Source organism: Aulonocara sp. 'chitande type north' Nkhata Bay, linkage group LG7 (genome assembly GCF_057382095.1).
Source record: "Aulonocara sp. 'chitande type north' Nkhata Bay isolate Kocher_YH1m ecotype deep benthic linkage group LG7, A_spYH_male_GT1.1, whole genome shotgun sequence".
NCBI classification, from domain to species: domain Eukaryota; kingdom Metazoa; phylum Chordata; class Actinopteri; order Cichliformes; family Cichlidae; genus Aulonocara; species Aulonocara sp. 'chitande type north' Nkhata Bay.
The window spans coordinates 48,175,928-48,203,926 of NC_141350.1; the positions used below are offsets into that span (position 1 = coordinate 48,175,928).

At 41.7% G+C, this 27,999-nt stretch overlaps 2 protein-coding genes across 5 annotated transcripts; one reads left to right on the forward strand and one right to left on the reverse strand.

Annotated features, from left to right (window-relative positions):
* Nucleotides 1-211: 211 nt before the first annotated feature.
* fam78ab (family with sequence similarity 78 member Ab) lies at nt 212-27,996 on the reverse strand. 4 transcript variants are annotated; one of them, XM_086300901.1, is made up of 5 exons: nt 27,804-27,996; nt 22,218-22,347; nt 15,738-16,102; nt 10,289-10,592; nt 212-4,760 (listed from the first exon to the last, which is right to left on the reverse strand). In XM_086300901.1, exons 3-5 carry the CDS (start codon nt 16,012-16,014, stop codon nt 4,235-4,237), a joined length of 1,107 nt encoding a protein of 368 aa, XP_086157027.1. In that variant the 5' UTR covers nt 16,015-16,102; nt 22,218-22,347; nt 27,804-27,996; the 3' UTR covers nt 212-4,234. The 4 variants fall into 4 exon arrangements, with proteins under 4 accessions (XP_086157027.1, XP_086157026.1, XP_086157028.1 ...); XM_086300900.1 differs by having other exon boundaries at nt 27,515-27,996; XM_086300902.1 differs by lacking the exon at nt 15,738-16,102 and having other exon boundaries at nt 27,515-27,996.
* Nucleotides 12,328-21,320, forward strand: LOC147326036 (inactive phospholipid phosphatase 7-like). The gene is made up of 3 exons (XM_086300904.1): nt 12,328-12,783; nt 12,953-13,692; nt 19,639-21,320. Exons 2-3 carry the CDS (start codon nt 13,218-13,220, stop codon nt 20,025-20,027), a joined length of 864 nt encoding a protein of 287 aa, XP_086157030.1. The 5' UTR covers nt 12,328-12,783; nt 12,953-13,217; the 3' UTR covers nt 20,028-21,320.
* Nucleotides 27,997-27,999: the final 3 nt, after the last annotated feature.

Consider the following 27,999-nt stretch of genomic DNA (forward strand, 5'->3'; position numbering starts at 1 on the left):
AGCTGTAGTAATCGTCAACAGCAGGTGTGTTCGGGGAACCGGATTAGCGAGCTCACGGTTAGCGCGATGATTTGATCTTGGATGTGTCAATTGATCTTGGATGTAGTAAGCGACGTACGAAGAACGGGCCCCTGGTAAGGACCAGATAATCCTTTATTAATTCCTTATATATCAAACTTTAAGGTGTCCTTTCTTTTTACCGTGACTATATAGGATTCCTCACTGAATTAAAATGTATATAAAGATTATAATTTGCAAATAAGTTTTCAACATCTGCAGGTAACGAATAGCATGTGTAAATAAAAAAAAAAAAGCCAGACTGTGCATAATATTTCTACATTTTATTAGGCATGAAAAAGACCTCTTTATATTATATATATATATTTTTATTTTTATTTTCTGAGGGTTTGTTTCCCCAGTGGTGTGCATTTTCACAGTTTTAAATATTTTACCAGAACTGACCCATTTTCAAGTATTGGTGTAAAAATCAAAGTGGAACAGAAAAAAATTCCCAAAAAACACATTCGGCCTGAACTGTTTCAGTGCTGTATTTCCAGAAAACAAACCAAAAAGAAAGGAGGGACACACTTAGTTGCTCCTATTATCTTTTGGGCTACATTTAAAATGACGACTTATAATCGCTGACACGAGGAGAACAGCACAATGGAGCAGCACCTGTGGAATACTAACTTTCGTGGGGTATGGCCAAAAGTAAAAGCCGGAAAATGAAGGCAGGTGGTCCTGAGTGTGAACTCAATTTGAATTTAGTTCACTAGATAACTAAATAAGGAAATGAAACAAAGCTAGCAGTCCTCACAGGAACTGTAAAGGGTGTGGGTTTAGGAGAGGAAACACTCACTTGGCACAGCCCTACTAGCATGGCTATATTCATAATGTTTCTCTGGAAATACAAACGTGCATTCAATAAAAAAACAACCAAAGAAACAGGTCTGTCACTAAGTGCCAAGAGCTTTTTGAGTTCACATGTCTCTAAAAACAATGCATAGTTTTGGCTTTGTCCAATTTTGGCACCTTTGTTTTTTCACTATTTGTACAGCAAAAGTACAACATTGTGGTTTTGTTTTTCTGTGGCTTAGTCAAGGAAGCACATACAGCATTTTTGAAGTTTCCGCACAAACACAAAACACACATTTTCATCTACACAAAGCTCAAAAGATTGAGACACACACAGAAGACAATTGGTGCCCTTTGCCTTCAGTATTACATAAATGCTGTTGATAGCTGGCAGGCACCCACTTGGTGAGCCCAGTACTTTAATTCTCTCGGATCTTAATACAATACAATTACAATACAATGTTTACATGCTGCGAAGCATTTCCTGTTTTCTAGTAAACAGGCATGCTGCTGAATATGGCTTGTGCATGTGTTCAGACGGTCCACGTGCCGGGCTGATAAATGAGTTCTCACTGCCAATGTGACACTGCTGTGACAAACAGATACCAAGCCAGGCTGGTCCCTTCGCCTCGGGGTGATTTTGTGTGTTTGTGAGGGCAAGCTCATTTTATGACAAGGACACAACCTTCCCTGCCCTCTGCTTATGTGTGTGAGTGAGATGGGTGACTAGAGAGAGAAAGACAGGGAGGGTCATGACTCAACAACAGCATAAGCACGAGTGAAACTCCTCATCTTGCCTAAATCCTCCCAGCGGGAATTAAAGCACACGCACACACTGAAAGTCAGTGACTGTGTGTCAGCACTTAATTACATTACACGTGGTCCAACTTGAGTACGATCCACGGTGTCCACCGGTCATCGCGCGGCTTTCCGCGGAGCAGACGGGCCGCTTATTGCCCGAGAGAGGTCGGTGGGTTCGCAGCATGAGCGGCATCACCTTCACTACAAGCCACAAGCTGAAGCAACTTGACATCCAAGTTCTCTGAAAATGCCAGCGTTATTTTTAAGCTGCTGCAAAGATCTAAGTTGGATCCGGTTTGTTGTCACCTTCACATTCAGCGTCCCCCGCTCCCCACCCCTCCACCCAGCCGCCTGCTCTTTGCTCGAGGTAAACGCAGATGTTACCCGTCACCTTAATTAAACTCCACTCCTATGTGGAACAGATCGTGATTATTTACGTTTGTGTGTGCCTGCTTTCTCAGTGAAAGTGGCTGATGTAGGGCCACTGAAGGACCGAACCAAGTCTGGTGGTATACAGCGTATGATGCTTGGACTCTGAAACAGCAGCCCAGTGACCTTTGTGAAATGCACGAGCAGATCAGACTTGAATGCAGATGATTTCTTTAGTTGGCGCTGAACACACACAGACTGGGGAGGGGCGGAAGGAAATTGCAAGATGCTTCGAACAACTGGAAGTGAAAAACTGTCTACACAACCCATAGTATATTTGGGATACCATTGATAAGTAAATGACCCCTGTCCCCCTCCTCCCTTATTGCCAAATTTAGCCTGTTTCTTCACGCTTTTGCAAGCAGTTTCAGTTCACCACCAAAGCCCTTCTCAAAGATTAGCACTTAAATACGCATCGTTTCATCGACCGTCGATCTTTAGCTGACCAGAGCCACTTCCTTATGTGTGTGTGTGTGTGTGTGTGGGGGGGGGTCGTGCACCAGCGGTGAAATAAAAAAAACACGGGCCCCACATTTCTGCAGCGAGGAGAGAGCTAAGGAGAAGTGGGTCATCTATATGCCAACTGAGCATCGAACTCGCATGCCTCCTGCTCTGCTTTTGCAGCCTCGACAGCAGATGAAAAAAATAAATAAAAGAGGCAGAGAGGAAGTGAACAAGTGAGCGAGTGGGAGGAGGAGCACTGGTGGTAGATAAAGATTAAAAGTGATTGAGGGTGAGGGACGGGGGGGAAACAAACAGAAAAATCTGTTAACATAGAAGACAAATGATTGGATTAAATTAGATGGAAGGCAAATTAATGGCAGCAGCAATAAAAATGCGATGACAAAAAGATTGCAGGAGCAAAAAATAAAAGACAGACTGCTGTTTTCATTGACCACTTATTAAAAAATATTTCCCTTCTTATTTATAACAGATATTGATTGCTCAATGTGAGCAATGTGATAAGGAGGAGGCGAGACAGGATGGGTGGAAAAAAAAGATTCGAGAAGGGAAGGAAGTAACAAGGGGCCCTGAGATGGCGTAATATCGAGAAAAGAGAACTTGTTTTCTGCTACTTTGCTAAAACAGTAAAGGTTTGAGTAAAATAAGTGAAATGAGGTCAGCTGTGGAGTTTTTTTTATGCTCAAGTTGTTATTGCATGTTTTTGTGTTTATGTGTGTGTGCTGAGGGCTGCTGATGAGACTCGCCTCTCTGTATGTCCATCTGCACAGAGCATCTCCTCTCTTGCATAAAGCACTTGAAACACAGCTCAGCTAGTTAGCTCAGTTGTGTAACTGTGTCTGTGCATAATGCCAGTTGCGTTTGTTAAGACAATAGATTCAGCAGGTAAATGAAACCCAGAAGCCAAGATCTGAAACCCGAGTTTTTCCTCAGTGCTGTGGTTCCTGTCCTAAACCCACACGTGCCAGCGCCAACAGTCTGGAAGGAACGGGCATGAGTTTACCACATACTGCATTGCACTTTGTTTAAGGCTAAGAAGTTCGCAGTGGAAAGCAATGTAATGTAAGGCAGCATGGATTGAATGTCTTGCATGTTTGTTTTTTTCTTTAAAAAGTACTAAAATCTAGTATGTCACCCAATGCAATGTGTCATGTAGAGAACACAGCAATAACATCAAATACAATTAAATACGCTTCTCTTCCAGTCCATAAATTAAAAAAACAAAACAAAACACAACTGATGCTTGTTCATGACCTTTGTGCATATCCACCTGCACACGCACGGTCATAGAAAAACTTCAATCTGCCCTGGACTCCCAAACCCTACGTCGGTTGGCTCAAACAATTATACAGTACTGTAAAAAAACAAAACAAATGCTCTCTTTCGTTTTTGCAGTTTAGCACAGTGAGACCCGACCAAGTCTGAAGGTAGAATAGTTGCATTTTCTCCGGTTTCAAAAGTGCCTTTAGAAAGTGTTCAAGCCCGTAGCTCAAAGCAACAGCTGGTCTTTTGTTTTGTTTTCTGAGAGCTGGTTTCATTTTCAAACATGAGAGAATATAGAGACAGAAAAAAAGAAGAGTTAAAGCAGTGAGAGCTGGTGAGGAGCAGGAGTAAAAGAAAGAAACTAAAGAAGATGATACTGTTAAGGTATCCAAGGCCAGTCAGTGAAAGTCAGAGGGAAAACAGGTCAGTATTTAGGTGGGATGACCACCACAGGGTCACCAGTCTTTGGCCGCCACATCAGCACCTGGGCGTCGTTGGCATTGGGCTTGACCATGGCGTTGGGGGGGATGGGCTCATTCTTTCCCAGAATCTGTGGCTGTACCTGGGCCACGGGCTCTTTCAGAACGGCCCTTTGACCCAGCGGCTTCTCCGGGTCCACTTTTATGTCAAGCCGCATCCTCCAGCGGATCGTCTGCAGGACCAGCGTCTCTGAGGTGGCCTGATTGATGGCCACGAGCCAAGTCGTGAAGCTCTGGTCGCGGAAGATGCTGCTGAGCTGAGGCACATTGCTGTCGCTGACGGGCACTCCCCAAGTCACGCTGGGGTAAAAATTGTCATTCATACTGACTACGAATTTGCTGTCCTTCTTGGTGGGGCCTATGACGGTGCAGGTTTCAGTAGTGTTTCCGTACCACGGGTAGTTGACGCCGTCTGAGTCGCTGATGGCCTGGATCTTGCTGTCACGTAGATCAGGGAGTTCCCAACTTGACCTGGAAGTTGAAAGGAAGCACAGATGAGGATTCACAGACACTGATCCTTTATTTAAAATCATTTGTTTTTGAAGGGAAAACTGGATGTAAGCACATGTAAAATGTTATATAATAATGCTTAACAGGGTATGAAAGACGCAGCACAGTAATCTGACCTTTTATCTTAGGTCATTTGACCCCTTTAAAACACTGATAAAAATGATGAAGAACAGTAAATACATAATAAATGGAACCACAAGTGTGGCCTCCTCAGTTGATAGATTTTTCGGTCTATCTACCAAACACAGGACAGGAACAGTAAATTGGATCAAAGTCTCACAGTTGGATGCTTCCAGCAGTAACGTCCTGCTGAGCTGGAACCCAATACAGTGATGAAATATTTTGACATGCACAGCGGGCGACACCGAACGACTTAAGCGACCCTGCACCTCTGCTCTGTCCACCTATCGACTTTCCGCCCGCAGCAGGAAAAAGATTACCTTTCGTTCAAAGAAACCGAGGCTCAGCAGAACAGAGATAACAGTGCGATCACCAGCCCGCATGACTTACTAGCCTGCTACGCCTGGCCTCACATTGTGATTTATGAATTCACCCAGGGGGGTTGGTGAGATTAGCATGTCAGGCATGCTAATAGCAGGCCCGTGTGTGTCTGTGTGCAAATGTGCATTTCTGTTCTGAAGGATCCCTTCATCCTCTAATACGATGCCTCCCAAACATTTTGTAGCAACTCTCCATTTTGTCATGAACTCACACATTTCCTCAATTCAAATTATTTGACACCTTCTGTTGAAAATTCTTCCAATTCATCATTTATGACTGTATGATTTACGGTAAACCTCAAGCTTGTGTTTCATTGAGTGTAAAAAGAGCACATGTATCGGAGGAGGATTAACCTAGAGCTGCGGGCTCATCTACACGCTGAGGAACTTTGATCACGCCTGGGGAAAGCACTGCAGAGATAGGGCTTACTTCCTGTTTGCGCCTTCACTGCCTGCTTTGTCACAAGCAAATGGCCTCCCATAGGTCGTGTTTGTGACACAACCGCAGACACGCTAAAATGATTCACCCACTCTTTTTTTCTTCATTCTTTTTTAAAGAGCTGCTAGGCCATTTTTTACACCGTGACTTGTGAGCATGTCAGTTTCTGTATAATGTTAAGTGTGCAAGACCATAGATACAAATATCTAAATTATCATCTGTATTTGGAAAGCAGAAAAGTTTTAACATGTAACTCTCAGAGTTAGCGTGAATAAAGACAGACTCTGTTTCCCAGACATAGATTGAGATGAGTGTTAGACTAAAAACTTCGTTTCAAAGGAGAAGCTCGCTGGATTTAAACGTTCAGTCTAGCCTTAGGCCTAATCCATGTCTGAGAAAATGGCTAAAAAGGTGTAAATGGCTAAAAGTATTACAGAAATACTGAATGCGTGGTGATAGAAGGGCAATAAAAAAAACTTTTAAAGAAATGGATCAGTGGAAAATTGAGCAACTTGACCAAGATACTGAGTTTAACTGTATGACAAATTCTTTGCAAAAACCCCCACTTTGAGTATGCAGTAAATGACATCTGGTTCATTCACCTCTAATGAATGAATTGTGTGATGTTACAGAAGAGGTAGTTTAGCTCATGTGGCAAGTCTTAAAAAAACCTGTAACCGCTGCTGTCATAAAGATAGTTGTGATTCCCTCTCACCTAGAATTCTTCCGGTCTTAGGCCTCGTACGCTGCATGTCAAAACTGAAAGCTGCCTACCAAAATGTGTTCTAAATAAGAATCTATTTAAAACTGAATTATATATGAAAAGTTGAAGCTTTATGCCGAAAGAAAGGATTTTAAATAAGCTTTTTTGAGGATTTGTCCATGCACTGAAAAGGTCCCATCACAACTGCGAACAAAAGCAAGCAGTGGAATTGCTTATTTCCTGTTTTTGCACCTTTGCTCTCACACTCGTTTGCATGTTGCGGGCAAATAGTTTGGAAAGCAGTCTGTTTGATTTTTTAAAAAGAAAGAAAGAAAGAAAGAAAGAAAGAAAGAAATGATAAAGACGCCCAGGAAATGCTTCTTTTCCCCCCCTCCCCCACGGAGACTGAAGACTAGGAACAAAAGTAAAGACAACAGGGTGTCAGAGCAATCAACAAGATAATTGTATCATCGAGCTTCACCGTTTTCTGTGAAAATAAATGTTCCTCCCATGACTGTTATGTTCTATATTCAACAGGGATACGATTTCTTTCAAGACGTAGCTATAATAAATTGGATTTTTTTTTTGTTTTCTTTGTGCATGTCTGTTATGTTTTTTTTCTGAATACACACAAACTGTTCAAACTCGATAAACTGCACCTCGTTAAAAGCCCATGGGTGCACGGGGGAGAAGAAGTGATGGATGCAAACAGAATCCCGAGCACATCATCCAAAGCCAGCAGAGAAATCAGCAGCATTACCATCCTCGGCTGTTCTGTCCAATTACAGTACACTGAAGTTTTATTAGCATCAAAGGAGCTACTTAGTATGAGAGTCTCAGCAGCGGTAGCAGACTCATCTCTTACAACCTAAGTGTGCCTTTAAAAATGTACATAAGGAATAGCCTTTTCTTTCATTGTTTGTCTTTGCAGGAAAGAAATGCTTAGCGTTCCTAACACTGGACAATGATTTAAAGTCAATGTTCGAATGCACGAGATTCAAGGATTTTCCCTCTGTAAACACTGCTGTACATCTGGGTGCGCACATTCTAACACCCCTATATACAGCGCAGTGCTATATATACATATACCATATCTGTTACAGTCATGTAGGGTAATTCAAGTCAAGAGTGCATTTACTACACACTCACTGGCCACTTCATCAGGTACACCAGTTCAACTGATCATTAACGCAAATATCTAACAGTTAACCACACAGAACCAACTCTGTGTTTTTAGGTGCGTAGACATGGTCAACACAATCTGCTAAAGTTCAAAGTGAGCAACAGAAAGAGAAAGAAAAGTGATTTAAGTCACGTTGAAGACTTTAAACATGGCATGGTTGTTGGTGCCAGATGGGCTGGTCTGAGGATTTATTGATAATGGTCTGAGAAAAAAAGGAAAAGCAGTGAGCGAACTTGTCTCTTTGATTCCAGAGTTTGGAAGAATAGCCAGACTGCTTTGAGCTGATAGGAAGGCCATAGTAAATGAAATAACCACTTGATACAATCATGGTTTGCAGAAGAGCATCTCTTAATGCACAACAGGTTGAACATGGACAGCAATGGGTTACAGCAGCCAAGACCACACCAGGTGCCATTCCTGTTAACTTCTAACTGAGGCTCACCAAAACTGGACAATAGAAGATTGGAGAAACATTGCCTGAACTGATGAGCCTCGATTTCTTTGCAACATTTGGGTAGGAGGGTCAGAATTTGAATCCAATCCAATCCTGAAGGCAAAATGCGTCCAAGCTGGTACTAGCATAGTAGAACTAATGAAATGGTTGTGAGTGTACCCTTATGTGGTTTCTGAGAAGACTAAAAAATGTGGTAAGTGGAATTATATATAGTCATGATATCAGACATTACCAGTAATGTCAAAAACAAAATTTACCAAAATGATATTATCTCAACAGCTATGGAAAATTTGAGAAAAGCATAATGCCATCAGTTTGTCTTCAGCGTCATTTATTTTGTTTTCTGTCTGTTTCGGGAACGTGGCGTTGGTGACAGCGAGCTTATAGTGTCTATGTTTTTGTCTTTTTATGGTGGGAGGTGACAAACACAGGGGTACAATACCACCACTTATATGCTGCGTAACCAGATAGTTACAGGTGCTAGTTTAAATGATCATACATGTATTTGCATTTCATCTATGTTTCATTCTCATTACTGGTGTATTGCGAAAAACGTCTTTTTCAAGTTCAGCATTTTTAAATGCATGCATGGTTTTGAATGTGGGTTTTCTTCTCAGCATGTATTTGTATACCATTATCTAAAAAAAAAAAAAAAGAACTTGACAAAAGATGGAAAGTGTAAAATCTAGCCAGATAAAAGGGCCAATAAGACCCAGTGACACTGAGTTTCAGAAAGTAATTGGGCTCTGTCCCTCTCTCTGTGTCATACAGGCCCATACTGGGGTGTGGGGTGTCCGGGACGGGACTCTAATCTTAGTCGTGCAGCACCCAAACATCCTCTGCTGCCGTGTCTACAGATAAAGCACACGGATCAACTTGCATTTGCCTATCACATGATACAAGACAAACCCTACGTATGTAAACACTCGTTCTGAGAAATAAAGGAAATTAGATTAGATTAGATTAGATAGAACTTTATTAATTAAAGAGCGAGCTAGACCTTTTTATAGTCCCTGGGTGAGATGAGCACAGTTAAAAGCAGCATTTGTTCATGTTTGCTTTATTAATAACGACTGATGAAAAAATAACTCCACTCCAAGGAGGGGGCATCAGAAAGGTTACAGCAACTATTATTTCTCATCAGTGTCCCGCACTCAAACACGTGTAAGCTCTTGAAGGTGTTTGCAGCCTGCAAGCATATGCTTAAAGCCCATGTGTTGTGGGGACAGTCAAGCTATTGATTATTAAAACACACTCACAGTTATCTTTTAAGTTCTTTAAAACTGATGCTAATATGTGACGTTCCGCTTGCATGACACACACGTGTGCCCTTGCTGAACTGGGAGAACCACATGCAACTGTAGGCTAGTTTCACTACTGTGAAATATTTCCTCTAAGAAGTAATTTTAGCATTATTTGCAATATAAACCAGAAACTGAGATATTCTTACAATTTAAACCATAAATTACACAGGAATTAAGGTTCTGGCTCTGTTGGGTGGCTGGCACTGACTCTTTCTGCTACTCGTCTTTGCCCGTACTTAAAGAACTCAAGCTCATTTGCTTATGTTAAACTTGTTAAACCTTTTACCTAGACGTCCTTTCAGTAACTGTTCCTGGCAGATTTTTTGATCCAATTAAAGTCTTCCTACTTGGACTCTTCACATTTTCAAGATGTAAGCACTCCCAAAAAGTTGTTATAACAGTGTCAGCTTTAAGTCTCTTAAATTTTAACTTCTCTTTGTCACATCTGTGAGCTAAATAGTTTCAAGTTCTGAGCTTTTGCTCAGAACTTGCTCAGAACTAAGACAAGTAGTGAAGCTGTGATTGTTTCCCTGTGTTGGGGTCGTACATTAGAAAGCACATTTAGTTCCTTAACATTTGTGAGCATTAGATACTTTCTTTGGGGTTTGTCGTGGATTAAATCTAGAATGGCAAAATAATCTGAATAGTTTTTGGAAACCAAGCTCACAGTTGGCTAACTGGAATAAAATTCATTTAATTAAAAGTAGAAGAGCCAATATTGACCAAAAGTGTCAATAGCAAAAAATGCCACTTGCAAACTAACTCAAATGACATATTTATTCATCAGCTGGAATGATGTCAAAGGTGATTTTTCTTTTTTTCATATTTGAATCTCATCCACATGCGTTCAACGCGCTGTCATCCCTTACACCTGACCAAGCAACAACAAGACCCGAGGATACTCACATTCCTTTGTCCCCATACGTGTTAAAGAACTCCATGTGGTTGCAGGCTTGGATCCAGCCGATGGTCCACGTCTCCTTAGCTGCTACTGGTGGCACCAGTATTCGGGCGTTCGCTCGAAAGTGCGGCGTCCGGTAGCGCAAGACCACGCCGGATGTCTCGTCGATGCTGGTGGGGTTGGAGTCGATAGTAGCGTTCAGCTCCAGGATGACGATGCTGTCTCGGAAACTCTTGGGCTTACATCTGATACTCTGGATGCAGCCCATTGCATTAAATAGCAACACAGTCCACAAGAACGTCCAGCAGTCTGGAGGAAAGGAAAGACGCATGGAAACAAGCAAACGATCACCACAGTTGGTTCCACATCATGTTTCCCCAACAGAGAGAAGAAAACATGGTTTACCAGCACAAAGAAAGTATTTATATGAAGCAATGTTTCTCACGAAAAGCCATGCATTCTTTTTCTTTTATCCAAAACTACAAAAGAAGGCAGGCCTAGAAAATCTTCACAACAGAGCGAATGCTTCCCAGTGCGTGAACGCAGCTTCACCAAAACAGGCTCTGGCACCAGAAATGTTCTTATCCGAGCGCAGATGTTTTCATGCTGCCAAAGTTACAAGACACTGCCACACAAAGTTCTGGCCTTTGGGCAAAGTGGGTCCATTTGGAAAGGTTCGTGGCATGTATGAGCTAAATAATTAACACACGCAAAAAAAAAAAAAACTACTTGTGTTACAGCTTGGCATCAGATTCTCCTTTGCGTGTGCACTCAAAAGATATAACCCTGTGACTGCGTCCAGCTGGTGACGAGAATCCTAATCACAAATATTGGAGGTTTTCAAGAGTGGACGCCCACAGTTTAAAATGCCTCTAGTGTAACGCGGAGCAGCCGAAAGTCCGTTTAACAAAAGCGTAAAATGTTCCACCAAACTTAAAATATTGGCTTCAGTTTCTCATAAGGAAAAGTACCATTGAACGCTACATCTGCGAAACAGAGGTTCTGGCAGTACAATTACGAACTGAGGTCTGTTTTTTTCTTTCCCGTTTTTAAAGCCGACAAAGCAACATGCAAAAAAAAAAAGAAGAAGAAAGAAAGTCTACCTATAAAACAATTCACTGGAAAGTCTCCACTGAATTGTTTGGGGCGAAATCCTGGAGAAATTCAGCGTAAACGGCGGCTCGCACAGTTCTCCGGTCACAGAGGTAATTCCGTTATCTCCTTCCACAACCGATCCCGTTATTTATTTCTTCGTCCCCTTCTCTCCCTTTTCCTTCCAATTGCAAACAATTTCAGCGTCCCGTTAACAGAGGTAGCATTTCTCCGAGCGCTGACAGTCTGGTCGAGTTTGAGACTGAGCACCGCAACATCCAAAAGGACGGCGCCGGGTCAACTTTTGCGACCATTCCACGGGATCAGGTGTCAAACTGAATAAAAATAATAATAATAATATATAGATACAAAATATGTATAATGCAGCTCTGATGGAAGAAATTCCAACTGTTACATAGTTCGACCGAGCGGACAGCTGCAGTGCTCCGAGAGATGGGCTGCAGTTCAGCCTAAATTCCTGCACAAGCTGTCATTTCTCCGCGCTCGTCCCATCTCTGCCTCGGCAGGTTCACCCCGACACGCATTGGTCTATCTGAGCTGCCTGGGAAGCAGCTTTTAGTAGTCTTCCTGACGACACTTCCGCTCTGCGAGTGTTGCAAGCATGCTGGGAAATGGAGGCTAAAGGTCCCTCATTTTGAGAAGGTTATAATTATAACTGATAACATATAATTAGTAAGTGATTTTTGAGAGCCTAAAAGAGCCCCCACAGGTAACTTAAGACGCGTGTCCGCTCTCTTTGGGTGGTATTGAAAATTTGGACACAGACAAATGAAATCATCTTTGTGGGGTTTTTGGAAATGTCTTTCCACTGACTAATCAGTGGATCACAGTCAGCTTTAAATAAATTATAAATGATTGATAAATTTTGATTTATTTATGTATTTTGCTGTAGTGTGGCAGTAGCAGACAACAAATGGTCTGATCGGTGCGATAAATTCTGTAAAAATGTAGGTTGTGTGCTCATCGCTTTTTCTTTTCTTTTCTCTTTTTTTTTTAACCATTTCTGAACATTTGAAATTGTTTCCGTGGCCCTCCATAAGCCCTGCCCCCTGTCTTTGTGTGTAATAAAGCCGAATGCGGGGTTTCTGTGAGTCCTGGCGCTGTCTGTTTAAGCACCTTGGAGAACTCCGCTGTTGGCGCTGGAGCGCAGCGCCCAGGCTGAATCGGGAATCGTGCGTAAGCTACGTCAAATCCGCCAGGAACAATCAAACGCTACACTGCCTGCGCTGCGCTGCCTTGTCTTTTCCCTTTTCTTGTCGACGGTTTGGTGATTGTCAACTTTCCTCTGATTTTGCGCGGATCGCTTTATATACGTGAACGTCCTCTCTGTATATCGGAGAGGATTTAGAGAGATGTGCGCGCTCCCGTGCTCTCCCTTCTTCGCTCGGTAAGATGACAACGCCGTGTCTCTTTACACAGTGTTTTTCTTTCTTCTTTTGTTTTAAATTTGCACTGAGCTTGATTTCCACCAAAAGCACGCGCAGTGAGGCACCTGTTAGTGGTGTATCGGTGCGTAACGAAATGTTCATGTTGTAATTTTTATCTCCGTGCTTTAGATCGTGTTTCTCTGGATTGGACGGAGCAGATGCTATTCAATACACTCTTCCTCCCCGCATGGCATAAACACCACAGACAACGTGCATTCCAGCGTGTCTAAATATATCTATTAAGGCCACAGGAGGTGGGGGAGGAGTGGTGTAGGGAGGGGAGGGGGGTTTATCCTGGGACATTTCACTGTCTTGCACCACTTGCATTATCTTCTGGAGATTGGCAATCGGTTATTATAGCCACAGAAGAAAACTTGGCCCCAACACCCCCAGTATGCCCTCCAGTGTGAGATCCAGGGCGCGGGAGAGAAACAGCGTCCTGGGCAGACCTGAGTTTATGTCCCTCAACCATCAGCCCCTCTGTAGCGGCGGGGCCCCCGCTGAGAGCCGAGGCAGCTCAAGGCGACTGGGTCAAATCAAGCACCAAACAAGTCAGCAGAGTGAAGAACCTACCGACAGAGGCAGCAGGGACAGAAGAGAGTCCACCAAAATGCCAGAGGAAGACTGCATGCAGCTGAACCCTTCCTTCAAAGGAATAGCAATGAACTCCCTGCTTGCCATTGACATCTGCCTGTCCAAGCGCATGGGGGTGTGCGCCTACACGTCGTCCTCCTGGGGAGGCTGCCGCTCCATGGTTGCCCTGTTGGCTCTCACGGGGCATGGCATCACGTGGATCATTGGCACTATCGTGTGTCTCACACGGAGTAATACCCTGGCTGGACAGGAGGTCCTAGTCAACCTGCTGCTGGGTAAATGCCACACCACACTCACCAACCTCTGTCGTTCAGTACCCAAAATGCACCACGCAGCCATACCTGGCACCCACAGTGACACAGTGTCTTTCCCGCTTCTGTCCTTCTCACACTTGAAACCAGCCAGCTGTGCCAGAAATGAGCTTGCCAAATGAGTTTCAGTGTATTCGGCCTCCCAGTGCAGGGGTTTATTGACAAACAAGTGTGGGTGACATTTTCTGAAGGCACATTTCACAAGTGTTTATAGACTGATTCACGTCTGCTTAATATTACTTGAACTGCTGCTTTTATAGTAGAGCAATGAGAATCTCAACATTTGATACCTTTTCCCAGTTATCAATAAGCAACAGAGAGGAAAACCTGCAAATTCAGAAAGAAAAAGACAAAATATCACCTAGTCTCAGTTTTTTTTTTTACTGAAGTCACAACTGCGTATTGAGGTTCCTATGCAGGCAATGTAACCTTTATCATTTTCTCATCTAGTAAATCTTCAGTTTTCCGGTTTGGATTTAACTTTCAAGTATATTCGAATCAAACTGGTAACACAGCACAGTCTAATACTGTCAAAGCAGTCAATCATTCAAGCAAAAGTTGTCTTTTGCAGTACGTTTCTGTCAAATTGTATCACTCAGTGATGATTACTCAGAACCTTCTGAACCGTCTTCATTAAAACATATGAATCTGAAATCTGTGGGCAAGATTCTTTCCACTGCAGATTTTCTGGTTCCTATTTGTACTCTGTTTGTAGTTCGAGTAGACTAATCAACTGACCAACCACGTCTGAGGTGCCTCTGATTGCATATAGAGTTAAACTGTATGTGGCAAGAGCAAAAGAGAGACTTCATCTGCTGAAACTCAACCTGGAAACTTCCTTTCTTTGATCTGTCTGCATTCGTTGGAACAGGAAGTAGACAGGAAGTTCTTGTTGTACTGAAAGCCCGGACAAATTGACCCATGCCCCCAAAGGCAAAATCAGCAGTCATACATAACAATAACAACTTTATATGTATAGCACTTTTTAAAACAAACAGTTACAAAGTGCTTCACAATTTGGATAAAAACACTTAAAAAAGTCTAAATGGTTACACATGCAAACACAGAGTCAAGCCCACAGGCTTTCATTCATTCCTACATACACACATGTTAGCAGAACAGAAGGTCACAGATAATGGGCAGAAGATTAAAGATCTGCAGTTAAGAAGGGCAGTAACTGCTGGACTTAGAGGCTTTGAGGGCTGTGATTTAGAGGGCAAAGGAATTAGATGATTAAGTCCGGAAGTAGAAATTTGATGAAAATGAGACAGTTTGCTTCTGTGCCTTTATAATTACAGGGATTGGTAAAAAAAACAGCAGCATCAGTGAAATATGAGGTTGGTGAAATACTATAACTGGGTCTTTTTGTTTTAAATTGTGATCGGATTGCCGGAGGGCAATCCGGCATACTCAGTTGGTGAGGCCTGAAAGGGGAGCTGCTAAATAAAACACAACTAATCATTACCAGACTAGCTGCTGTCATGCCAAAAAGTGATTTCTGTTTCTGTGTTTTTCATGTGTAATATTGTTGTTTATAATGGCAAATAGGCTGTAGTGAACAAGATTAAGAAAGAGGTTATATATAAAATTAAAAAACTGCCTGTTTTGAAAGCGTCTTTATGATTCTGACATGACATTATAATCTATCCAGTCCTTTTTGGCTAATTAGAAAATCTTTATGGAACTATTATCTTATATTTGTTGCCCTCTTGGCCGGCTCACTCTTGAAAGGGACATTTCTAACGCCAGTGAAACTTTTAACCCGGATAAATGCAGGATAGAAAAAAGTCACTTTGCCAAAAGCTGATTGCAGCTTCTGTCTTGTGACAGGAATTTGCTCTGTGACCCAAAATAACTTTATATGTTAGACAGATTATATACCAACAAGTCATTTACAACAATTTAAATACTTTTCTTTTCTTTTTTTTTGCCAAATTGGGGAAAATCAGTTTTTGGCATGACAGATTAAGGCTGTTTGTTCTTACGCAAGAGAAGTGCATAGTCCTTACTTTGTGCCCAGAAAGGAGAATGCTGTAACTGTAGCATCCTACGCTGGGATGAGGTCCGTTTATTTGGCTTCATGATGGGGTTGCCGGCCGCTCTGGTGTCATCAGCCACCAGTGGTGGAAAAGCTGCAGTGTTATCAGGCATTGTTTCTGGGTCCACACCCGCTTGGCCGTCCACATGGAGTAAGTTGTCATCAGGCATTGCTGTGTAGCAGCTGGAGAGGTTCAGGCTGGGTGGAGAAACAGCACCACTCTGATCCCTCAGGCAGCTATGGACCATCACTTCAGCCCGGGACGACTGATGGGTAGATATCGAGCAGGAGGAGGGCTGAGGACCGGTGACAGTGTCCCACAGCACAGTGTCCTGGCTGCATTGAGTGAAGCAGACTTTTTAGTTTGACCATGCGTCACATCTATGAAGCTGGACAACAGTGAGTCCTTCACATTAAGTTCTTTCAATTCGAGACCCTTCAAATATCCTCTTTTGAAGTTTTTATTTGTGTTCATGAGCAGTTTATCAATGTTTCCAATCAGGGTTGTCATGGTACAGTGGAACAGTATGTACAAACAATGCAAAGGCCCAGGTTCCTAAGAATGGGTTCACACGTTGCTCTTACAAGTCCTGTTACTGACTCAGTACTGGGTTATTGTTTCCATCAGTAACTACATAAAGCTTTACTACAGCACATTTAATATTATCCTGCAGCAAAATTTTGATCTCACTACATCAGATCAGAATTTTCTGAAAGTCTGGGGGACCTGTGTGTATGCTTGTTCATGTGCAGGCATGCACACATAAACACAGTCCCAAACACAGATTAAAGACCAAACAGAAACACAAATCTTGTGTAGCTGTAGCTGCATTGAGCTCTGAGTGGGAGCTATTAAATCTCTGGATTTGGGACACTGTTGAATTGTGTTTGGGACTTTTTTTTTGCCCTAAGTGCTTGCTCAATATTTGTTGGTTGCAGGATAATTTCTGGTCTGTTGAAGTCTGTCAGGAGAAAATATCCCAACATGGTCAACAGAGGGAAGAGGAATTAATGTTAAATACTCGCTGAAAGTATATTTTGTTTTTATCTATCGGGGAAACTAATCGGCCATGACTGGTCTGTCGGGATTAGTTTGATTCAGCCCACTGTTGCAAACACGTGGTGCTGTGCAGCGTAGAAATGTTTCTCCTTTAGGTTTTAAGTTGTTTTACTCGCACGCAACCTGGGACCTTCTCAAAGACTATTAAACATGTCAGAGACGTGTCTTAGCTGTGGAGGGGATGTTCCTATTTTTATCAGGTGTGGTTTGTGTGTGTGTGGCTTTGTTTCTACTTTTAAAGTACTCAAGTTTATTTCATGTTATATTATCATCTATATGGTTCTGTTAAGCATGCAGGTAAGATTGCAACATTATTGTCAGCATCCATTTCGCTGCTATTACAAGGATGAATGAGAGAGAGTCCGGTGTGCTCTGAATAACCATCTCTCTGTGCCGAGGCCTGTGTGCAGGGTGACAGTAACAAACAGACAGGATTAGGTCATGCTCACCCAGCTGTTGTCTCTAATTAATTTTTCATCATGCTTGATGGAACAGATAGCTCAGTATTAAGCTTTATGTTTCAAGGGGCTTACCTGTGTAGCCCTCCTTCCCTTCTTTTTGTCTTTTGAGAAGCAATAAATGAATGGTGTTTTTTGATGTTAAACACATATAGACAAAGCATTTGTGAAGTATCTCAGTGTTGCAGCGCAGGGTATGTCTGTTTGAGATGAAAATATGAGATATCGCTGGTTTTCACAACGGAAATTTCAACAATCTTTCCACTTTTAGCTGTTTAGGTGGATTCCCCAAAGCTCTTAGTTTGATTACCAGCTCGACTTTCACTATATGTCACCCCCCTGCTCCTTTGTTCTTGTATTTCGTGTCTTTCTCGCATTGTACTTTCCAATAATGGCAAAAATGGCACAAAAAACATTGTGCCTCCATGCCGCCCCCTCCAATACAAAAAACCTTATATAAATACATGTAACCTCCCTTGTTGAAAAGTAAATGTGAACAACAGCAAACATAGAAAAATGGCTTGCTGTGGTCATTACTGTGTTTTACATCTATGTAGAGTATATAGAGCAGGACTATAAGTGCATGTGAGCTGACTAACCACAGTGTGTATGTTAGAATACGCGACAGACTGACTACTCCTTCTGTTTCTCAGCAGCGCGTAGCAGCCTGACCTACTGTCTGCTCACGCCTGCTACACTTCCTAGAATCGGAGTTTCCACCCTCAAACGGCAAATCTAAGTTCATCACCTCAAATCTTAGATGACGTACTTCTGAAAACGAACCACAATGCTGACCGCAGGTTTGCAGACAATCTTTCACGGCAGGAGCACAGAGAAAATCTTAGTTTGTCTGCAGTGACAGCAAACCTTAGAGAACCTCAGTCGCAAAGAGACTTGTGCTTACAGCCGATACAATGCGTCACCGTTTGGCTACAAGCACCGTCCCCGTCTGCTGAGATGGCACAATGGGGCCGTGCAGCAAAGACCCCAAATGTCCTTCCATTGCACCTCTACTCAATATCAGTTGGCATCTTATGCCTCATTTTATTTTAACTATAACAAAATTTTACCTCCCAATTGGTGATATTTCCAAGTTGTAGGCCTTTGAGGTACTTTTTTTTCTCTATAACCAACACTAAGTGTCAGTATTATGGGATATATTATTGCTTCATTAACAAAATGATGACACCAATTTGATGTCTGTGACATAGAATCAAGCATTGGTACTGTGGATGTTTTAGTGCGGCTGCTTATGAAAGGTCTCCTCTTTTTTTTATCTGCATTTTGATTCCAGGCTCATCTTCAATCTGTCAAATGATTTTCTGTCATATTTTAACACTCATCGTTGGTGTTCTGTGTAAGAGCTGGGAATCATCACACTGATCAAACATCTTTAGTCAGTGGATGAGCCAGCAGACGAGGTCCTAGCAACTGGAATTCCCCCTTCTAAAGTTCAGAAAATTCAGTAAAAGAGACCTGTTATTTTACGCCAAAACAAATCTGTAACAAGCCCAAAAAGCAATGAAGCCACAAATTGCAAATAGACCGTGTGAGACCCTGTAGGGCTTGTAACTGGGAAAAAATTCACTGTATGAGTGTAAAATTTAAACAGACTAAATTCACTGTGCAGAACAATTCGTCTGATTCTGAGAGAACTTTTTCAGATTTAGTTGATTTTATATGCATGGACACATTGTATTGCCTTTAATGAGCTGAGATTGATTTTGAAAGAACAGTCCCTTTAGGATAGCAAGTATTAGAGCAGTATAACTAGTACCTCACACACTTGACAGTTACTTAGCGTAGGCTTGGTTTAGTGAGTGTGAAGATGGCTTTAAATGGCTTTATTGATGGTCAGAGTAGAAATATTTTTGAGGAGTGCTGTGGAGTTATAAAAGGCGTCTCCGAATGTCTGGTCATGTGAAGCAAATGTTACTCGCTGGTTAGTACTAGTCACCGAAATATCTACTTACACATTTACTACAGTTGTTCTGTTTTATGTGAAGACTAACAAATGGACCAATAGTTTTATAAAACTGATTATTGAGTTGATGTCCATTTGATTTTTTTTAAAAGCTACATCCATCCCCATTAATCATCTCACACCTTAGAGATGTCCAGTTAGGGGAGACAAAGTAAAACCACTCACAGTGGTTGTTTTTCCACAAAATGATCACATTTACCTTAAAATCAATGTACATATCACCAGTAACACCTCTATACTTCTCTGAATATGGTTTCAAGCGATGATCTTTTACTTGTACCATGATTCAAGTCAGGTACTCCTTTAACCATTTTCTTTGACTTTCACTGCATATTCATACTAACTGTCTGCTTTCTTTATTTCATGATAGCCCTCATCCTTGACGTGATGACCGTGGCTGGAGTCCAGAGATTGGTGAAACGGAGAGGACCCTGGGAGATGACACCGAGCTTCCTGGACTGCATCGCCATGGACGTGTACTCTTTCCCCGCTGCCCACGCCAGCCGAGCTGCCATGGTCTCCAAGTTCTTGCTGTCCCACTTGGTGCTGGCTGTGCCGCTTCGCATCCTGTTGGTGCTGTGGGCCTTCCTAGTGGGCATGTCCCGGGTGCTGTTGGGCAAGCACCACCTAACAGATATGGTGTGCGGCTTTGCGCTTGGCATGCTCCATTTTAGCCTAATGGAGACGGTGTGGCTCTCATCAAACACCTGTCAGACTCTTATTTCCATAAGCACGCTGAGCTGGAGCCCCTTTTTCTGAGCTTTTTACTAGCACACATGGCTTGTTTAACCTTGCAATATCAAACACACAGACGGGTGACAAATTAAAGGAAACACTTGGTGCCAGAACAGCCTTATTGCACCTCGGCTTTGTTTCAACAAGACTTGCATTCTTCTGTTCATGATGAAGGCTCAAGTCTTTGGGGTTTTCCTTTAAATTGTCACCTATGCGTTGGTTAAAGTTGCAAAGCAGGTTTTCGTTGCAGGCTGCAAGCAGGAACCCACTAATATTCGGATCCAGATGCTGACTTGCATGCAATTCCTAAACCAGGAAGCTCGCAAGACCTTCATAACGCTTTACAAGTTCTAGTATGACACTGCTTCATAGTTTTAACAAAACACTAACAGCCACAAGCAAAATAAAATATCTGCAGACTGGCTACAGGTTTTCTTGAAAGTGTACATGAAGGAAAAGTGGTTTGGATTTTTTCAAAAGACTTTCATTCATATTCATTTATTATTTAACTTCTATCAAGGACACCAAACTCCATTGGATCTCATTTTTTCTCTCTTTTATTTTAGGAGAGTTAAACACAGAAGCCACAACTGAACACTGAAATTTGGAGTTATATTGTTGTATGTAACATTCAAGTATATATGAAAGTAAGGCAGTTTGGATAGTCTACATTTCTTATTTCTTTTGCTCATATGTTTATCATATTTAAAGTTTTTTTTAATTAATCTGTTTATGTACAATTATCACCCAGAATTTTTTTTCTTACCCTTTCAAGTTTAATTTCTATCAATGTGCTATTTGTGATTTAATGAGTTTAAATCATTTTTAAAGCTAATATTTCTCCACAGCACTTTCATTAATGATTCATTAAAATCTCTAAATTAGCTGATCATAAACTGTTTATGGCAGTGAAACTATTTCTATGCCTCACTAAAAACAAGTGCATGTGTGTGGGAACATATGCATACGAAGCAGAAGCAAACATTGGTTTGAAATATCAGCTGTGGACATGTTATGCCTTTTTTTATGGCTTTGAATGAACTCTGCCATCATTTCATTGGTTTAGTATGATTAAACAGTTTAGTGTACGCGAGTATGTGCTGTACAGGGATCTGTATATGATGTTTTTACTATGTTGTTCTATCTCAATAAAATGAAATGAACCGTTAGGAAAATGTAAATGTGTTTTATTTAGTTTTGGTAAGAGGATGCCACTAGCAGTCCAAATTTGTTGTTTTCATGTATATGTGCCTGTGGGTGTTTGGGATTGCTGCTCTATTCTGTCTGTGATTAAAGATTTGGGCAGATATGTCACAAGCAGAATGTGGGGGAAAAATATTTATTACAATTAATAGGATAAATGTTGTTTTCTGTTTACCAGTAGCTTATTTGTCTGCTCTTAAGACAACTTTCCAAAAAAAGTCGTTTTTATTACTTCAGACTTCACGAGGATTGTAAAATGCCCCACAACTCAAGAAAATTAAGTTATGGATTTCCATAGGGATGTCATACGGAGAGGGCTATTCATTTGGAAAGACATTTTACACCATTTCTTTCCAGATGGGGTGTTTGCACCCACTATATATATACATATACAGTGGACACGTTTCACTCTTTTTCAACCTCAGCTCTTTACATGTTATAACTTTACTCTTCTCTGTGACTTGCCAATGGATAAACAACAGCAAAAGCATGAGGGGCTCACAGACCAGTTAATAATAATAATAATGGATTGCTTTTATATAGCGCTTTTCTAGGCACCCAAAGCGCTTTACAATTCCACTATTCATACACTCACATTCACACACTGGTGGAGGCAAGCTACAGTTGTAGCCACAGCCGCCCCGGGGCAGACTGACAGAAGCCAGGCTGCCATATTGGCCCCTCTGGCCAGCAGTTACACCACACATTTTGCACACTGCCTCCATCCACAACAGATGAGATAGAGATAGTCAAGACAACCTGCTGACATTCGAACTGAGCATCAGAATTTAAGTGACTTTAAAATTGGCATGGTTGTTGGTGCTAGTCACGCTGGTCTCAGCATTTCAGAACTGTTGATCTACAGGGATTTTCCTACACAGCCAGCTCTATGGTTTACAGAGGATGGCTTGAAAAATGATGATATCCAGTTAGCGCCAGTTCAGGACAGAGGAGAATGGTCAGACTGCTTTGAGCTGATAGGAAGACAAAATGACTCAAATAACCACTCACCACAGAAGAGCATCTTGGAACGCACAACACGCCAAACCCTGAGGCAGCTGGGGTACAGTAGCAGTAGACCACTCCCGTCAGCTTAGAACAGAAACTGGTACACAAGCTCACGAAACCAGACAGTAGGAGGCTGGAGAAACAAAACATAAACAAAACAAACTTCCTTGATTGGATGAGTCTTGAGTTCTGCTGATGACGCACCACGTCACAAAGCTCAAGCTTCTTAAACCGGTTTCTTGAACATGACAGTGAGTTCACTGTACTCCAATGGCCTCCACAGTCTCCAATCCAATAGAGCACCTTTGCGATCTGGTGGGACAAGAGACATCAAGGATGTGCAGCCAACAAATGGTAAATAAATGGCCTGTATCTGGAGCAAGTGTGTGACACTGTCATGTCGATATGGACGTAACTCTGAGAACTGTTTCCAGCACCTTGCTGAATCTATAGCATGAAGAATTAAAGCAGTTCTGAAGGCTGAAAGAGGGGGTGCATTCCAATACTTGCAAGGTGTGGCTGATGAGTGTGCATAACATGGACACTACAGCCTCCCATCAACCTAAAATTACTTAATGAAAAAGAGATTTAATTTTTTAATTAATTTTTCCTGTATTATTACAATTATAGATTAAAATGCTCTGGGTGTATGGCAGGCCACAGTCTGCCTTTAAATATTAATGAAGTATTTAATAGTATAATAAACTCAATCACGCAAAGCCATAAAATGAAATTGCACGACTGAATATGCGACATAAATTAATATTTTAATTTACACAAATTAAATGGGACCAAAAATAGACAGGAATATCCAAGATTACGCTTACTCGACAGAGTTTTTATCCAGAAAGCACACTTTAATGTGCCGATTCAGACTATTGTTCATACTTCATACCCTTATAGCTCTCCTGTCACACTGTTCTTACCTCAGAGGATTTTTATAGGAAACCGCACCAATGCAAAGGAGTGCGCTGTGAAACCAAAAGCAGGAATGAAAACTGATTTCAAAATCAATCAGATTCTCACCTTAATGTTTTTGGAACTGAGGATCTATTGTGAAACTATATGTGCTATTTGAATATTTAACCAAGAGTTTAAGACAGTAAGTGTTGTGCAGAACAGACAGAAATAGTTTCTTGGACATATATGTTGATCATGGGTAAAATGCTGTCATGCTTCAGTGTGTGACTGTGAATGTTATACACTGAAGCATGAGCATGGGGACTAAAAACAACTGCGGTGCAATAGGCCATAAAAATAATACTGCAAGGCAATGAAAAGAAGCTATGGGGTCATTTGCAGCTTTGTGCAGCTTTAATAAAAAGTAACAGGTTAGACAGGTGTGCCCTCTAGAGGACTCTCCTTGACTACACTCCAGGACGTCATATCCAAATACACAGTGGGCTGTGGTGGAATATAGTCCAACCTTTTCCAAATCACCTTTATTTGACTGTGATGGGAAAGGTCAGGATAAACGATTTAAAGGGCTTAGGAAAAGAGAACTGTGGTGCTCAGAGAATCTGACTTTGCTGAACACGACTGTGCAGACAGATGGATACAAAAAGTGCATCTCAGATTTGATCCCAGGAGTTTTACCACATTGTGTCATGCAAGGACAACCTGGTGAAGGTGTACTTATTATCTTTGTGGCTTGTACCCCACACACCTATCCTGAACCCTAATGCTATGTTAGCTTTTTATGTATTTATAATATTAATTCACACACTTGGGCTTGCATTTTTATAGGTTTACTGCTCACTCATAGCTTCATCGAGCTCACATCTGCACATATTGCCACCTCTGAGTCATCAGTTAACCTAACATGTATGTCTCTGGACTGCAGGAGGAGAACAGAGCATGCAGAGGAAACCTGCCACATAAAAAGGGCTCCTCAGTGAAGGTTTGGAGGGAGATTTTCAGATGCGTATATGGGCCACGGCTGTCTTTAGTCTGCTTTATACCATATTTTAAATTTGAATTCAATTTTATAGATTTATGTTTGATATGGATCTCATTCGAATTTCTGAGTTTCAGAAACTGCCTTCTGCTGGAAGACTCCAAGAACTCATCAATGAATATCCGCGATCCATGATTATAAAAACCAGCTTCTTACCAGGAGTTCAAATAGCAACTCCAAAAATTCAAAACATCCCAGAAAGAGTCAGAGATGTGTGTATCTCTCCATATGTAAAATGCTGCGGCACGATTTTTAACTGGGAGAAGGAAATTTGATCACATCACTCCGATTTTGGCCTCTCTACACTGGCTTCCAATTGAATTTAGAATCCGTTTAAAGTCCTTTTATTGGTTTTTAAATCTCTAAATGGTCTGGCACCTGTTTATTTGTCTGACTTGTTGAAGCCCCACGTCCCCACTCGTTCCCTTCGGTCAGCTGAGCTGTTGCTGCTTTCGGTCCCAAAGTCACGGCTGAAACTTTAGAGGAGACCGAGCGTTCTCTGTTGCAGCGCTGATGCTTTGGAATAACCTTCCTCTCCATATTAGACAGGCTACATCAGTGCCAGTTTTTAAGTCTTTATTAAAAACCTATTTTTATTCCCTGGCTTTTAACTCTGTGGGTTACTGACATTTGTTTTATTAACTTGATTGCTATGTCTGGTTTCTGCTATCTTATTACTATATGCATATTTGTATTGTACAGCACTTTGGTCTACCAGGTGTGTTTTTAAAGTGCTATATAAATAAATGATGATGATGATGATGATGATGATGATGATGATGATGATGATGATGATGATGATGATGATATGGCATAACAAAGTTATGGTGTGATGACAGAGACCCAATATTGTGCATGTTGTGGAGATACAGAAATTCTTTTATTGCTGCTATATAACCTGCATCATTATAACTGCATTAATAAGATTCTTTACAGCATTATTCCATTTAATAATATTTCTTACAGTATTGATATTGCATTAAAGTTGTTGATTGAAGATGTCCATTTGAGGATCCTTCCATTATGTTAACTTTTATTACAAGTACGGTTAGAAGTATTTTATACACATTGCATATTTGTGCTTATTTTGAGTTGATGTTCGGTTCATTAAGGGTCTTAAGCTTCACCGGCGTGACTGTCCAGGTGATACATGCTGAGGGAAACTAGAACATAGAAGGATAACTGCAATGCATGCTTACAACACATATAATCTAGGAATGTGTCATTTGGAGTTTCACTATATTTTATTCTACTTGGCAACAGATGACCAGAGTCAGAGGGCTTGAAGTTTATTACTTTGTATGGAAGGTGTTATAGAAAAGAGAAGTTCTATGTCTGTTTATAGCTATTGAAGATGTACAAGATGTACGATTAACTGTGACTAATGTCTGGAACCTCTTTCAACTTTTAATCTGTCATTGATGCCATTGGGGGGGGGGGGGGGGGGGGGGGCGTGTACCCCACTGCTTTATAAGTGTCCACAACATGTATTTTGGGGGGCCTCCGTGGTTTGTGACACTGCTCTACATTGATCGATTTCGCGACAATGTGGAATGAATTCCCTCATCGGTTTGAAATACAGTACTGCATTATCAAGCAGGACAGCCCAGTGGTGATCATGCACTGCTGATCCAGTGGCCTCAAAGGGATTTTTATTTCCTTTGGCGATTCAAAAGAATTTTTGTCTGTGCTCATCTCCCATCATACAGAGGCGCATATCCTTTAACACTCTTAAAGAATCTCTCTTAAGTCTTTTTTTGTACATTAGGATTCCCATCTTCATCAGTGTGTGCAGCATGATTCAATTGTTTGCTCGAGCTTCGCTGTTCTCACCTGTGTTCACCAAACCCAGCATATCTAAAACAGTCTGTAAGAAATGGTTCTTTTAAGAGTGTTGCGCGTGTGTTGAAAGATCCTCATCATTTCCGAGGTTGGTGACTGGTGGATCAGATATATCACTGCGGTTTTGGCATCCAAACAAACCAACATCCTGGAAATATAAGTTAGAGGGACACCACAAACTCATCACCCACATCATACACAGTTGCACTGATCAAACTTCAGTGATTTCATTCTGGAGTTTGAATTTACTTTTCTGGTCTAAGGGTGACTGGATCTGGGTCCACAGTCTGTTACAACTCAAACAATGAGTTATTCCTGTTTTAAGCAAGTTGCCTCCATTTGATAAAATGGCGTGATCACCATGTGGGATACCTTAACACCATGCAGTTCAGCATCCCTCCAGCATCCTGCGTTTCTGAAGCACAGTTTCTCAGCAGGGGGAAGTGGAACATTAATATGGAAAAGAGCTCAATCACCAGATTGTTTGCTTCAGGAAACAAGTAACTGTTTGACTATTTGACAATTGTTTTTGACTTTTAATTATTATATGACATTTGCTATTACGAATGTGCCTGAACCCGGAGTACTTATTGCGTTCAGCAAAAGGAAATATTGTTATCTGGGATGCTGACAGCACAGAGGTTCTGCATTATATATCAGAATCCATGACAAACTCATGAGCACGGAGGGAAAAACGAGGAGGAGATACGGGTAATCTGCCGCTGAAAATGTCAGAAAAATATCTCCATGCATGTCTGAGATGGGGTTAGCCCTGACACTACAAGTCAGTGTTGACAGAGCCATCAGATGGCTACATCTATGGCCAGTCAGTGTGGCAGTGCAAAGTGATGGGGCATATATTGGGGCTTGTGTGTGAATGTCGGGCTGTGGACAAACGTAGGTTGCTGTGTGGGCTTTTTTTTGGAGGAGACCAACGGGAGCACAATGATACCCAATTCCCAGCAAAGGAAAATGCTGATGAAGAGGAAAAAGCAAAAGCAAAGAGGAGGCAAAAGTCTCTCAAACTTTAGAGTTTCCAGCAGCACCCCGTCAATACCAGACTTTACAGAGGTCTTCGAGAGAATAAGTGAGAAATTACATATGAACACAATGCTAATATTGAAAGTCATCGTGTTAAAATGTTGAATAAGATAATTTTTATGTTATTATTGTTGTTGTTGTTTTTTAACAGTAATCGCCAACAATCTGTCTAGAAGCAAGTCTTATCATTCAGCACCCATCATAAAACATAGTTTGCAGACTCTATCCCAAAGTAACATTTGAAAAAACCTTGGAAGCCTTTTTAGATTTTTAGTCAGGAGTCTCATTGCCGTTTCTCTCTTCGTGTTCTTTTAAAGACGGTGACGGGCACAGACGCAGCGGCTCACTGCGCCTCATGTTCGGTGCTTTATTTTTTATATTTTCTACGTGTGTATGTGTGAGTGAATGTGTTTTTTACTACTCTGCATCGAGTAGAGTCTACTCAGTAGAGTCTACTTACAGTCGTCAAGACCTTCTGAGTTTGGGATTACGCTGTGCAAGGAACATTACGTCAGACTATCACCACTTCCACGGCATTCCGGAGGACATAATAAGAACTCCAGGGTCTCTGTGGCTGGTTCTTCCCAGCGGCAAGCCAAAGAGGAAACGTAAACAGAGGAGGCAAAAGCGTGGCTGCAGGGCGGGCCCGCTCGCACGGCTAAAGAAACAACCATTTAAGCCACCGCTGAGTATCTCCTCTCCGACGTAGTCAGCGAGTGTGTACGGGACAGCAGCATCCTACTACTCACAGAGACTTGAGCTATTGAGTTAGCAAGCCGCACGGTCCACCATCACGACAGGAACGGCCACTCCGTTAAGAACCAAGGAAGGGGTTTATACATCTACATCAATGACAGCTGGTGCAAAAACACAAAGACTGTAGACCGCCACTGTTCCCCGGATTTGGAATATTTTACTGTGAAATGCAGACCATTCTACATACTT

Coding starts and splice junctions, on each gene's coding strand:
- fam78ab (XM_086300901.1), bottom strand. CDS start 16,014: ATGGTCCATAGCTGCCTGAGGGATCAGAGTGGTGCTGTTTCTCCACCC. Junction 10,593..15,737: donor TTCTCCTTTCTGGGCACAAA/GTAAGGACTATG, acceptor CCTTTCCTCCAG/ACTGCTGGACGTTCTTGTGG. Junction 4,761..10,288: donor ACGTATGGGGACAAAGGAAT/GTGAGTATCCTC, acceptor TTCAACTTCCAG/GTCAAGTTGGGAACTCCCTG.
- LOC147326036 (XM_086300904.1), top strand. CDS start 13,218: ATGCCCTCCAGTGTGAGATCCAGGGCGCGGGAGAGAAACAGCGTCCTG. Junction 13,693..19,638: donor CCTAGTCAACCTGCTGCTGG/GTAAATGCCACA, acceptor ATTTCATGATAG/CCCTCATCCTTGACGTGATG.